Source organism: Cervus elaphus, chromosome 16 (genome assembly GCF_910594005.1).
Source record: "Cervus elaphus chromosome 16, mCerEla1.1, whole genome shotgun sequence".
NCBI lineage: Eukaryota > Metazoa > Chordata > Mammalia > Artiodactyla > Cervidae > Cervus > Cervus elaphus.
In genome coordinates, this window is record NC_057830.1 from 40,054,849 (window position 1) to 40,068,710 (window position 13,862).

The 13,862-nt window shown below is 46.2% G+C and overlaps 1 protein-coding gene across 5 annotated transcripts in view; it reads left to right on the forward strand.

Moving 5' to 3' along the window:
• The window catches only part of ENTPD4 (ectonucleoside triphosphate diphosphohydrolase 4), a 116,948-nt gene extending 106,092 nt beyond the window's left edge, over positions 1–10,856 (forward strand). For all 5 annotated transcript variants that reach the window (XM_043870558.1, XM_043870556.1, XM_043870554.1 and 2 more), the window contains 4 exons: positions 1,861–2,185; positions 4,631–4,716; positions 5,571–5,732; positions 6,891–10,856. In XM_043870558.1, the coding sequence (XP_043726493.1) occupies positions 1,861–2,185; positions 4,631–4,716; positions 5,571–5,732; positions 6,891–7,119 (802 nt within the window). In that variant the 3' untranslated portion in view covers positions 7,120–10,856. The remainder of the gene's footprint in view (positions 1–1,860; positions 2,186–4,630; positions 4,717–5,570; positions 5,733–6,890) is intronic.
• Positions 10,857–13,862: the final 3,006 nt, after the last annotated feature.

The following is a 13,862-nucleotide window of genomic DNA, read 5'->3' on the forward strand; positions in this document are numbered from 1 at the left end:
AGAGCTAAATGATAGGGTATTTCTTTGATCAATTTGACCTTTTTGTTGTTGTTGAGGTGTAGTTGATGTACAATATTATATAAGTTTCAAATGTACAACATAGTGATTCACAGTTTTTAAAGTTTATACTCCACTTATAGTTATTATAAAATATTGACTACAATTTAATCTTAATAATCCTGTGGAGGCCTAAACTTTAAGAAAGTCCAAATCATAGCCATTTAGCTCCTCATTTTCCAGAAACTCACATGTGTGAATAGGAAAAGCAGTAAAAACTTGTTCTTTGTCTGTTCTAGGTGTTAGTTGGATAGTGTTAGGTAAGAGATAGTAAGTAGTCCCAGTTTCTTTTTAAAAATGTCATAGCATACTTTGGTAAAATTATTTTTAATAATAGTCTTAAAATAGAAATATTTTATAAGTGACATTTAATTTAGAACTTTGGAGAAATACCTTCTTCTGCAGCCCTAATTTTTACTAATTGGTTTTAATGTCAAGAAGGTTGTATAGTGGGCCGTGGAGTGGTGCTTCTTAATTTAGACATAGAGCAAGTAAAACCTGTAGCATGAAATACACATTTAGCTCATCCTAGATTTATATAATCATTATAAATGTTAGTCATCACTTACTACATATGTCATGAATTGAGCCTTCAAGTGCATATTCATCTCTGCCATTAGTAATGATGATTGATTTTTAAATTACTCAAATATTTTAAATTAATGGCAAAGACCTTAATTTATTACGTGCACATCCATTTTGAGTTGCCCTGATCTTAGGTCAGTTGAGTGTCAGGTAAAAACTTGACTTAATTTCAGTGACTGAATGTCAAATTCAGGTGCCCTCCTAATACTTAAACACCTTTTAGGCCCATGGGATTTCCTGGTGTCAAACAGTAACATAACTTGAGCTTTTCTTTAGCAGTGCAGACACACGGTAGGATGACAGATCTGGACATTTCATTGGGAGGCAGTAAGTGTAGAGTGCTTCAGTAAACAATGTTAAGATTTCTACAGGACTTCTCAGAGCCCATAGTACAGTAAAATTGTTATCTGTTGTAGTTGGGATCAATACTTGGTTAACTTAAAAAACTCAGTTAGAGCAGAGACTCGTAAAAATAGAATCAACCTCAAGCATTTTGTTCTAACTTGTGTATTTAGTTGCCAGTCTTTAGCTCTGGACTAAAAGCTTTTCTTAGGCTGCATCTGTCATCTCTCTGGCAGGCACAGCACCCTCTCTTGATACCGTTTTGGCTATCTTTCAAGAATACCAAGGCCTTAAAGACATCTGTGAAGCAGTTTGATACTATTTTCTGTCTAGATTTTTACTGATTTTTCCAAACTTTTTAAAATAATCTTGCTAATACCTAATTTGACACCAGTTTTCTAGCAGTTTGCCTTTATCATATTTTTCTAAGGCATCTGATCCAGCTTTCACAGGACCAGCGCCTTCTTTTTACAGTCACATTTCATCTATATATAATGAAAATGACAGGCATTTGTGGCCAAAATGGGGCTGGGAATAACACAGTGAGTGGGCGTTGGACCGCAGTGAACGGGAGACACGGAAGAGCTTACTAACTGTGTGCCCTCAACGGCCAAGGACGTCAGCCTGTCACAGGGCACAGGAAGCATCCGAGATCTGGCCAGGTCGTGCTGTCACTGGCCCCGGTTTAGGTGTCTGCTGTACTCAGGCGTGTGTTATGAACCTCCAGGAGGGGCTCAAGTCTGTGTTTTTCTAACTTGATTTTTCCTGAAACCCTTTCGTGTTCCGCGGGACAGAGTTTGGGAAACACTGACTTGGAGCCACTTTCTTCTTCACACAGTGTTCTGTCTCGTGATGAAGTTTCTCTTGGTCCTGTAGACTCCTGGGGAAACAGACCGGCCTGACTCCTGACACTCCGTACCTGGACCCCTGCCTACCCCTGGACATCAAAGACGAAATCCAGCAAAACGGACAGACGCTGTACCTGCGGGGGACAGGGGACTTTGACCTATGCCGGGAGACCATCCAGCCTTTCATGAACAAAACAAACGAGACACAAACCTCCCTCAACGGGGTCTACCAGCCTCCGATTCACTTCCAGAACAGCGAGTTCTACGGCTTCTCTGAATTCTACTACTGCACGGAAGATGTGTTACGGATGGGCGGGGACTACGACGCTGCAGCATTTACTAGAGCCGCCAAGGTAACTGTCTGGGGAGCTGGTGTAGGCAGCGCCGGGCCCAGACAGGAGCAGGACACGGGAGATGGCAGAAGGCCATGGGCAGCGCCTTAGCAGCCTTGGCTGGGCCTTGGTTAGGGGAGAGGAATAGTCACAGCAGAAGCCAAAGCACCCGCCGTGAGCCAGTTTCTGCCCCACGGCATGGACTGCACCACCATCATGGCTCCCACACGTAATAGTGTGATTCTGGTCCGACAGCTCCTCACAGCTTCCTGCCCTTTGCTGCCAGCACCCTTCTTCTCTCGTTCTCCATGCCTTCCTGACAGCCCCCTAGGCTCCAAGCCTAGGCTGTCTTCTCCCTTGGTCCTCTGACCTGTAGGTTCTTGGCTGGTCTCATCTGAATTCATGGTTTGCTGCTGCCTCCCAGGAAGAGGCTCCACATGTGACCCCGCCCAGTGCCTGCGAGCTGTCACAGCTCCAGACAGCCCCTCCTGTCTCCCCACTCTCTTCTGCTGTGTTGTCTCGGTCATGGCATCACAAGCCCTCCAGCGCCCCTCCCCTCCCCCTGTCACTCATCCATCCCTTCCCGTACACCCTGTAATAGCAGTCATTAAGCATATTGTTATACGTCAGAAATACCTCTGCGGCCCCTGCTGTCCCTCCTTTCCGTCCCACGCTCACTCTCCCAGTCCTGGACTCTCACTTGCCCCGTTGCAGGAGCCTCCCTCTGGTCCTCCTGCCCTGGTCTCCCTCCCATCATTCATTCTCCACGCCGCTCCCCAGTGTTCTGAAACGCAAGTGCAGCCCCCTGGTCTCCTTTTCAGAGTCTTCAGCGTTTCCTCTTGCCTCCAGGATGAATTTTAAATACCTTAGTGTGTCCCACCGCCACCCCCCCCACCCTGTAGCCTCATCTCCCCACCCAGCACTTCACGCTCTGATCATGTCAGAGATGTGTTTGTTCCCCTCCTGTCAGCACGCCCTTCCATCCTGTGTTTGGCCGTGGTGTCTCCTCTGGTGACAGGTGTCCTCACCCCTCACCCAGGCTGCGCACCGCATTTCCTGTGTCCCTGTCCGAGTGTCACTGCCTCTCTGAGCCTCATCTCCCCCCCCAGCACTTCACGCTCTGATCATATGAGAGATTTGTTTGTCTCCCTCCCATCAGCGCTCCCTTCCATCCTGTGTTTGGCCGTGGTGTCTCCTCTGGTGACAGGTGTCCTCACCCCTCACCCAGGCTGCGCACCGCATTTCCTGTGTCCCTGTCCGAGTGTCACTGCCTCTCTGAGCCTCATCTCCCCCCCCAGCACTTCACGCTCTGATCATATGAGAGATTTGTTTGTCTCCCTCCCATCAGCGCTCCCTTCCATCCTGTGTTTGGCCGTGGTGTCTCCTCTGGTGACAGGTGTCCTCACCCCTCACCCAGGCTGCGCACCGCATTTCCTGTGTCCCTGTCCGAGTGTCACTGCCTCTCTGAGCCTCATCTCCCCCCCCCCCAGCACTTCACGCTCTGATCATATGAGAGATTTGTTTGTCTCCCTCCCGTCAGCGCTCCCTTCCATCCTGTCTTTGGCCGTGGTGTCTCCTCTGGTGACAGGTGTCCTCACGCCTCACCCAGGCTGAGCACCGTATTTTCTGTGTCCCTGTCCTTGAGTGTCACTGCCTCTCTGAGCCTCAGGTCCTTCACCCTTTAAACAGGTTAGAGTAGCAGCCATGTCAAGGAGCTGTTTTAAGCATTACGTTCAGAGAAGGTGCTGACTCAGTGTTCAGCAAGTCTTAGCTCTTGATACACACCTCCGTACAAGTGACGTCAGGAAAAGGGGGCGCCTCTTGCCGTCTCTTGTAATCACCCCTGTGTGCCCAGGCGCTTTCCTAGTGGCTCGCATGGGAAGAATCCGCCTGCCAATGCAGGAAACTCAGGAGACCCAGGTTTGACCCCTGGGGCAGGAAGACCCTCTGGAGTAGGAAATGATTACCCACTACTCCAGTATTCTTGCCTAGAGCATCCATGGACAGAGGAGCCTGTAGTCTGTGGGGTCACAAGGACTCGGACATGACTGGGCAACTGAACGCACATACTGAGTTCCCAGAGTACCATGTAGCCATGGACCTAGGTGTTCAGTCTGAACCAGCGGAGGTACAACTTCACTTTTCCAGAAATCTTTGCCAGTCATGTGCAGTCACGGGGAGAGAAACTCAGCAGCTTTGGAAGAGGTTGGTTGTGGGCAGGGAAACTCTCTTTAACAATGACCTTGACCAAAATTTACAATGAAAAGCAAGCATTGTCCCTCTCATCAGTGAAGATTCACGGAGTGTGTGTGTCGTGTCCTCGTGGGATACAGACATATATTAAGCTTGTGTTTCCTAATTGGAAGGATATGTTCGTTATGAATGTGAATTTGGTCAACACTTTTTTTAAATGAAAAAAATTTAATAAACTTCCTAGGGGTATACTTGGGGTGACATTTCTTTCAGGATTATTGTGCCACGAAGTGGTCGATCCTGCGGGAACGCTTTGACCGAGGACTGTATGCCTCTCACGCCGACCTCCACAGGCTCAAGTAAGTCATGGACAGAGAGCCCAGGGTACGATGAAGGAACTCTTGTGTCCAGTCTTGGCCCCAGTCTGCCTTTGCATCCTCATTGGTGGTCCCTGCTCTTCCGCATCTGCCCGGGGTCCTTTCAGATGGATAGCAAAGACTCGCCCAAACATGTCTCACAGTCTTGGGCCCTGTTTTGGTCTTCCTTCCACCTGGGATTCTCCTGTGCATCTTTTGCCATTGATGCGCTGCCCAGAGGTCAGAGGTCAGAGCTGTTTTCCTCTGTCCACTCAGCCAGGCTCCATCCCTCTCTCCAAGTCTCCAGAGCCCTCATTATGTCTCTGGCACATTTATCATATTCTGTTTTGTTTTATAGGTATTTGTTGATTTTTAAAAATCCTTTGCTTAACCACATTGGCTGTGTTATTATTTATGATGATATCGTATTACTTGTTTAGCCCAGCACTTTGCAAAAAGCAAGCCTCTGATGAATATTTAAAATCATAGACTATCAGAGCCATAAAGGACCCTCCCATGTTCTCATTATATAAAAAAGAAACTGAAGTTCAAAGAAGGTCCCTCTTGTTCAGTATTTATTCAGAAAGGAGTTAAATGATGGAAAGCCCAAGGGGAAACCTCTCATGGCCACCACATATTATGTAGAGATCAGGTTTCATGGGCAAATCAATTTGACAGGTGAAAGATATGGGACAAGGGGTGTAAACCAAGCGAATCAGCTGGAGATGCTGATCCAGCCCTCAGAGCACCAGCCACATGCAGCCCCGACGCCTGCGTCAGTCACAGAGGGCGAGACTGGCCACACAGGGGCGTCTGGACAAGTGACTCAGTCCCCTTCACGTCTGTGCCGCTTGTAGGTATCAGTGCTTCAAGTCCGCCTGGATGTTCGAGGTGTTCCACAGGGGCTTCTCGTTTCCCGTCAACTACAGAAGTTTAAAGACGGCCTTGCAAGTTTACGACAAGGAGGTGCAGTGGACCCTCGGAGCAATCCTCTACAGGACCCGCTTCTTACCTTTGAGGTAGGGCTGGGAATTTGGTAACAAATCTAGCCGAAGGTGCTTCTCTGCATCTGAGGGATCCTGGTAGCCGTGGTGTGGGTATTTGGGGTGTTGTTAATGCTGACTGTGGGCAGACTGGGAGCATGGCGGGGTTGAGGGGGTGGGGAGGGGGGCGTCTGACTTGGTGTTCCTCACGGGTGCATCCTCCCCTCCCATTGTCATCAGCTGTCTGTTCCCTGGCCCCAACACAGAGGGGTCCATTCCAGGGTCCTTAACCTTTATGGCCTTGGACCCCTTCCTGAAATCTTGCTTTTAGTGCTTAATATAAATGCATAAGTTTATAGAGGAAACTGTTATATTGCAATATATTTACCTAACATTACAGAAGACGATCTTGTGGTTTGTAGTGTATGTTCTTCCTCATTAGCACTTTAGATAGCAAGACCTGGCAGCAGAATTCATACCTTCTGGAATCTCAGTGTAGTGATAGCTGTTGGTAGTATTCTGAGGCATCTGCAGAACACCCCAGCGTGATGTAAAAGATCTGTGAGTCGCACTAGGAACAGACTCACACGTCCTGCTGACACTGTAGTGGTTTTTGTCTACATTCACATTCCGTGGAAATGCTGCATTGCAGCCAGAGCCATAAATACAGACGTGTCTCCTTCCCCGTCACACTCAGACCTGGCTCTCAGTTGACCCCACATCAGAACCCTGGTTCACAAATAAGTGAGGGATTCGCTGGTTTTGGTTTTGTTTTTCCCTTCATTTAATCAAGCCTCTCCCAGCAGCACATTAGCTGGGTCAACAGCAGACACTGAGAATTAGGTGTTGTGATCACAAACATGTGCTTTGATTCCACACTGGCTTCTGTGTATTAGTGAAGCACAGTTCTAACTTTCTCTGATTTTTGTTACCCAAACCTGAGTGTTAGTTACAGCTACAGACTCATGAATACACTTTCATGTGTTTCCGTGTTCATACTCAGAACCACCCTCTGCTGGGCCACATCATCCTGCATTTTAGAGGTGAGGGAACCGGGTCTGGGAGACAGAGGTGACGGTTTCAGTCTGCAGAGCCGAGTCCTAAACCAGGCCCCCGTCATGTCCCTGGGCGCGGTCACCTTGCATCTGCTGCCTGCCTCGTTAGCCGTCCTGTTTGTTCTTGTTCCCGGGGCAGAGACATCCAGCAGGAGACGTTCCGGGCCAGCCACGCGCACTGGCGCGGCTTCTCCTTTGTGTACAACCACTACCTGTTCTCCGGCTGCTTCCTGGTGGTCCTGCTCGCCATCCTCCTCTACCTGCTGCGGCTGCGGCGCATCCACCGGCGGGCCCCGCGCAGCGGCTCAGCCGCCGCCGTCTGGCTGGAGGAGGGCCTTCCGTCCCAGAAGATCGCTGGTACCTTGTGAGCCGGGCTCCGAGCCCCCGGAAACTCTACAGGAAAAGCCATTTTCGCCTCAGGGTTTCTCCTCTTCATTCTCACTTAGTTTTGTTTTTCTTTTCCCCCTTTGTTCCTGGAGACAAAACCAAACCCCACTGTTCGCAGATTCCGCTGTCCTGGAAGTACTGCGTCCAGCTCTTCTGTGTAAGCTTTAAACGGAGGAGTCAGGCAAAGGGAGCATCACTTCATTTTTGCTGCGTAGAATATCTGCCAAAAATTGCAACAATTTTTGGTTGTTCTCTAAGGCATGTTCGATTTTAAACAGATGCACTTTGATACTGGAGGAAAACAGCAGGCTGTCCTCTGTCGGGGGAGGTGGAACCGAGGGGTGACTCTTTCACAGAACCAGAACACGTTCTCACTGGACCGGTCATCCCTGTTTCTGTCTTGAAAGCTCTCACCTAAAGAGGGAGATGCTTAGTTTTATTTATTGTTCAGGGCTTTTACTGTTTCTTTGCTTTGCAGGTTTAAAAAGCCAGAACCATTTATATCCACAGTAGATAGGTATAGGCACCAAGAGGTAACAGTTTTTAAAATTGACAGGAAGAGACCTGAAAAAATGTGAAAACGACCAGAGTGCTGTGTGTGTGTGAAACACCAGTGGGAGAGAGTGGGGGGGTGCAGTGCCGTCACTTTTAAAAGCGCATGCTTCAGCGTCTACTGTTGCATTGCATTTCATTCAGAAAAAAATCAGTCCTCGATACCAACCACAGGCAATTACTTCCTTCATCCCATCTTTCAGTGCCCTTAGAACACTATGTTTTTGACTGAGTTGGAAAATACATAGTTTCACTGGTTTTAACGTTAGAACTGGAGCTGGTGTCTGCCAGCTGGCATGTCCGTGTTTCTCATTCATTTGTGGTTATTTAATTGTGCTCTGGTTTCTTCCACTTTCAAGTTGGTATCCCTCCTGCCCTCGTATTTCAGAGACTTGGCTTGACTGTTGTGGTCGAGGTGGTGCTGGCAGGGCCACTGTAAAGCCACAGGACTAAGAGAAAGAAGAATCAACTCACATTTTGAGGAAAACAAGTTTGACATTTCAAACAAAAACAGAAAAAGGACAGCTGGATTGGTGTCTCTGAGATGGGTGGTTTTTCACCTATTCATTTAGTTCAGAAACTTTGGACATTCTCATGCATAGTTTTTTAGATGATGGGTGTGTGTGTGTGTGCGTGCGTGTGCGTACACATGCATGCACGCCCCTAGACTGTTTCTTAACTCCAGAGCAGCTAAATCCATCTAGTTGGTAACAGATTTATATTTTGAGAGCTGCTTTTTAAAAGAATCACTGATGAGAGAAAGAATTCAGGTTCTTAAGCCCTTAATTTAGAAAAAAGTTTGGATATTCATCTTGTCTAGTAATTACTTAAAAACCTGACATACTATATGTTGATAACTTAAAAGTTTACAGATTTATGAAAGAAATGCAAATCTCTGATTCTGCTCTTCAAAGTGAATATTCTAATGATAGAAAAATTGTTGGTAGAAAGTTTGCCTCTCAGATATCAAGAACGTTGGAGGAGCTAGATGGTGTCATAGCATCTCATGATGCTAAGAAGAGAGACTTCTCTCAGAGAGGATGGAGACAGGTATCTCTCAAAAAAATCCAGCCTCTGAAGTGCTGATCTCCAGCTGTTTTAATTCCTTGGTTCCTGGTAAACACTGTTCTTTCTCAAGACGCAGCCATACATGAGCTGTCATGAGTACCCTGGGGTAGAGAGCTGGCATGCTTCTCCTTGACTTCTTAGAGGGGTTGCCCTGTGGACTGTAGGTGGCATTAGTGGTGAACAAGAAGTAAGTTTACACGTTAGCTTTTCTACCACCAGCCATGTGGAGTAGTAAGGCCCTAACCTGCAGGATGAAAATTTCCCAGCACCTGGAACATGTGATTTTGCCTTTCAGACCACAGCAAGAGTAAGCTAGCACAGGTACAGGTTTAAATGAGTGTAAATTAAGACCTACGGTAAACAGCCACTTTTTAGATAAAGGATGCTAATGTGGTCCAGCTCTGTACGTTTGGGGAGTGCAGCAGAGACCAGCATGGAAGATCCAAGCTTGACATCTGTCTGCCAGGACCTATCTCAGTCTCCAGAAGAAGTCCCCCAGATTAGGGTCCCAAGGCACAGTGGCCTTGTACTTTGCACAGTTCGGAGCTGTGTACCCCATCAAAGAACTCCCAGCAGAGGCTTGGCAAGCCATCACCCACAGGGAAAATCTGGGAGACTCTTGAGCTTAGAGTATGTTTTCAATTTTTTTAAGGTCATTAAAGGAAAGCAAAGTAACTAGTACACACAGAGACTCAGACACTTAACTCAGTGTCCCTTTACAGAGGACGCTGCTGAGCCTCCACAGACGGTCCGTTCAAGAACAGATATCCAGCGCCTTCTCTCTATTCAGGGAGGTACCTGTGACCAGCGTGAGCACAGAAAGAAGGGCCAGAGACATGACAAACTGCAATCTGAAAACAGTTGTGTATGCACCAGAATCTCACTCATCTTTTTCTCTAGGTTCTTTTCAAGATTGGTTTTCTAATAAACCAGGTAACATCTTCCCTCCTCCCCCCACCCAAATTTAAAACATGCTGTTGAGGGGGTGCGGGGGGTGGGGGGGTGCACTCATTCTGCCCTGTTGTGACATCTGCAGGCATGGGAGGGCCCTAATTCAGGAAGCAAAGAAATAATGTCAAGTAAAGGCTGGCCAAGAAGGCAGTAAAGTGTGAACGCTTTTAGTGACAGAAAGCAGGAGAAATCGGATGGGTGGGAGGGAACTTGGCTGAAAGCCTCGCAAAGAGCAGTGTTCTGTGTTAGCTCTCTGTTTGGTGGAAAGATTCCTCAAGTAAACGTTCATCGTCCTACCTGTGCTGCTCCTTTTTAAACCTCCAGAGAATGTTGTTGAAGATTTTATAGTCCCTGCAAGGACATCACATTAAAAGTACAGACAGACTGATTGGTCTCGGTGGTTTCTGCACATTCTCACCCTAAACCACTGGCTTTGCGGCTCCCGACCCTGGAAGCCGGGGAGACCCCTTGCTGTCCTGTCACCACATCTGTGCACCCAGGCAGGTCTGGAGTACCCGGTGTTTGAATCTGAAGCTCAGGCCTACATAGGATACTTCTCCTTCTAAGAAGCATGCACCACTTAGCAAGAAACTCAAACAGGCAACTGCATTTTCCAAACTTTAAAAAAAAAAAATCAGCTTTAGAATTTTGTGTGGTTACGTGCAATGAGTGCAGCAGAACTACCTATAAGTAAATTATTTAGTTATTTATTTCTCTTTCAGGGTTTTGTTTTTTTATGATTTTTATTGATTGTCCTCTTCCATAGTGAATGAGGTGACCAACCAAGGAGAATTCTGTGTTCTGTTACTAAGATTTTATTTCGAGGTTAGGAATTAATAAACTAAAGGAGCATCTCTAAATGTTTTTGATTTAAATGATGTTTTCCATTCAAAGAATAATTACCCTCGGGGAATTGTGGTGTCGTATCATTTTCTGTGTTTGGCAACCTCACCTTGCGACCCTCCACATGGATGGGTGTTGAGAATAAAATGGAAGTTCATCTTGCGGTCCATAGATGTGTGAGCTTGCTTGCTTGTGATTTTTTAAAGAGATTTTTCTCTGATGTTTGAATCTTGTTACCGGTTAGAATGCTTAGTTGAACTTGAATCTCAATTCAGTGAAAATAAATTGTCTGAGTCTGACTACACACTCCATGCGTTTGCTGTATTTGATGCACGTATAGTGAGGCTCTGCTGTGTGTGGCGGAGGGAGGGGTCCCGGTGTCCTTCAGCTGGAAACACAAATATTTCATGAGGAGAGACATTCACCACGGTGTAATACGGTGTAAGCCATTCATCAACAATAAAGGCCATTGAAAAGCTACTGTTTATAACATTGTCATTTTAAAGCACCCATTAACTGTATCTCTGGCGGCTCAGATGGTAAAGAATCTGCCTGCAATGCAGGAGACCTGGGTTCGAGCCCTGGGTCAGGAAGATCCCCTGGAGAAGGGAAAGGCAACCCACTCCAGTATTCTTGCCTGGAGATTCCCATGGAGAGAGGAGCCTGGTGTGCTACAGTCCATGGGGTCACAAAGAGTCAGACACGACTGAGCAACTAAAACACATATTAACTATATATATATATACATAAAAGGAAAAGAAATGATCAAACTTTATGTATTTTTGTCTTATAAGCAGTAAAATAATTGCTGACCTTATATGACACCATTTTGCAATTAGATCTAAGTTTGAGCCATTGGCTTATTTCCAGAGAATCATGAATCCCATTATTAATGCTGCCAGCAACTATTAGAAGCTGCCCTTCTCTTTCAGCTGTTTGAGAATGTCTAAATAGGGCTCCAGGAGGAAGGGCCTGAGCCATAACCTGAAAATAGATGATAAAGACAGATGGGAAGGAAGGGGACCGGCTGTTAAGAATAACAAAAATAAAAGCAGGGCAGGTTCGGGGGAGGCAGAACCAAGTGGGAATGTGTGGAGGGCAGTGAGTGCAGGGCAGGGGACCCCAGCCACTGACCACAGGAAGGAACAGTAACATTGAAACCTGCTTAAATAATTCTTGAGGCAACGCAGTGAATACAGGCCTCTATGCCTGAGGGTAAGCACATTAAATTATATCAAAGCCTTCTAGAGATGTCTACATTTTATTCCACTTCTTGGAAGAGAAATAAGTGCCTGTTTCCAACAGACTGCCCTTGTTAACAGACCTGCAAGGCAACAGTTGGGTTTTGGTTTTTCATCTGTTTCTGTTCCCCCATTGAGTCTGAAATGCACAAGTAGATCCTCCCTGCGCCAGCCCCTCACCCCGAGATCCCAAAATGCTAATGGATTGCACAGAGGGGTTTGTGGTGCTCTCACTGTCCTGGGAGCCGGGAATGTCATCTCTGTCTAAGACAGAGTATCTTCTAACCGAAAGTCATCAAAGACACAGGAGCTTAGGAGCACCCTTTCCCCCAAAGCCCAGTGTGTATAGATTGGGGCTTTGCCTGGAGCTGAGCCTCCCACCCGGAGGGAATCCTACACCCCAAGGGTCCTCCCCAGCCCCATCCTGTCTGGGAGCCTGCTGGCCCCAGCCTGTTAACAAAAGAAGGGTTGATTGAGCGGTCACGTTTTCCTTTGTTCTCAGCAAGCTCAACTCTCCCTCCTGCTTTCTGTTAGCGAATCCATTAAGGCTGACAAGAACCTGGCTGGAGGTCGAACTTCTTGGCCTTCTATCTGCGCCCATCATCTTTGATCCTGTCGGGCAGGTGGATTGCATCCGGGCTCCAGACTTCACGGCCACTTAAACATTTCTGTCAACGGCCCCATTGTGTGTCTGAGAGCCAGACAAGAAGGCCCAGCTTTAAGACTTGCACCCTGAGGAAAACTGCTGAAACCCCCTCACAGAACAATGGTGGGGATGGGTACAGAAGATGGACTTCTTGTTTAAACACAGAAACTCAAGGGAGAGAAAAGGACTATATTCGTCTGAGAAAAGGAGAAGAGGGAAAAGTTGGTCTGTGGCCAGGTTCACCCGAAGACTGAGCACCCCCCTAATTCCCAGTGTGGGACGAACTCTTTCATTGTACTATTTCTAGAAAGTCCCAGACTGGCTCCTCTCACTGTCCTCCTGGGTTTATAATTGATAATTTTGATACCATCTTCCACCCTTTTCGTGATAATCAGTTTTTGAAGGAGGCAACTCCGGAAGGATTAATCCTCCTCGTGCCTGTGATAACATGTGACTTAAACTGCAGGGACCAGACATAGCACTTTCTCCTAAGAGTCCATCTCCTCCTGGCACAAGCTTAATTCATTACCTAGATTTTAGATTCAAAAAGACAAACACTTAAACGTTTAATGGGCTCTACCCAACCTTGTAAAGTTTGTTATTTAGGTCATGGCAGCAAAACAGAATTTTTTGGAAGTTCCTGGCCGTTGTCCATAATGTTCAAATGACACTATCCTCTTTAGCCTTCTGTGGCCTTGTTGTCCATCGGTCTATCTGCTCCATCCCTAAATCCCCTTGAACGTGGATCATGAGGGGTCTTGTGTTTACTTTCTGTATTTCTATGTTTATGTCTAATCCAACAAAGAAAACCCCACACAGCACCTACTGTTTCATAAATATTTGTAGTATAAGAAAAAAATCTGGTTTCTTTGTCAAGGCAGTAGTAACTCTTTAGGTTCCTAGGATTTGCAATATACTTATCTTATAAATCTTTTATTCAGTCTCTTTCTGGATGACAGTTTTATGCAAATTTAAAGCTATGTACAGTTTTAAATTTTAAAGCTTTATGTAGAAAAACTTAAATAAATTCAAGTGGTCTCCTTCCTTCTTTACCATGTAGTCTTGGAAAAAAAGGAAAAAGAATCCCTAAATTAGGTATTGATAAGTAGAGGTAAATTAAGATGGGTATTTAGAAATTGCAGCTTGGAGAAAATAAATTCTGTATGTGATCATGTTCTAAGCATAGCTTCAGAATTTTTTTTCCTTTTAAAATTGTCCTAAAGTTGATCATCTTTTAAACCCCACCCCCAAGCACCAAATGCAAGGGGAGGGTAAGGATGGATTTAGCTCTATCAAAGATAAGAATTTCTGTTCAACAGCCATCACAGTCAAAACTAACAGGTGGCAAACCCAGAGGGTATTTGCAGTGACTAAAACTGGAAAGGGATTAATATATATTATAACAGGTTTTTTTGGAAATCAG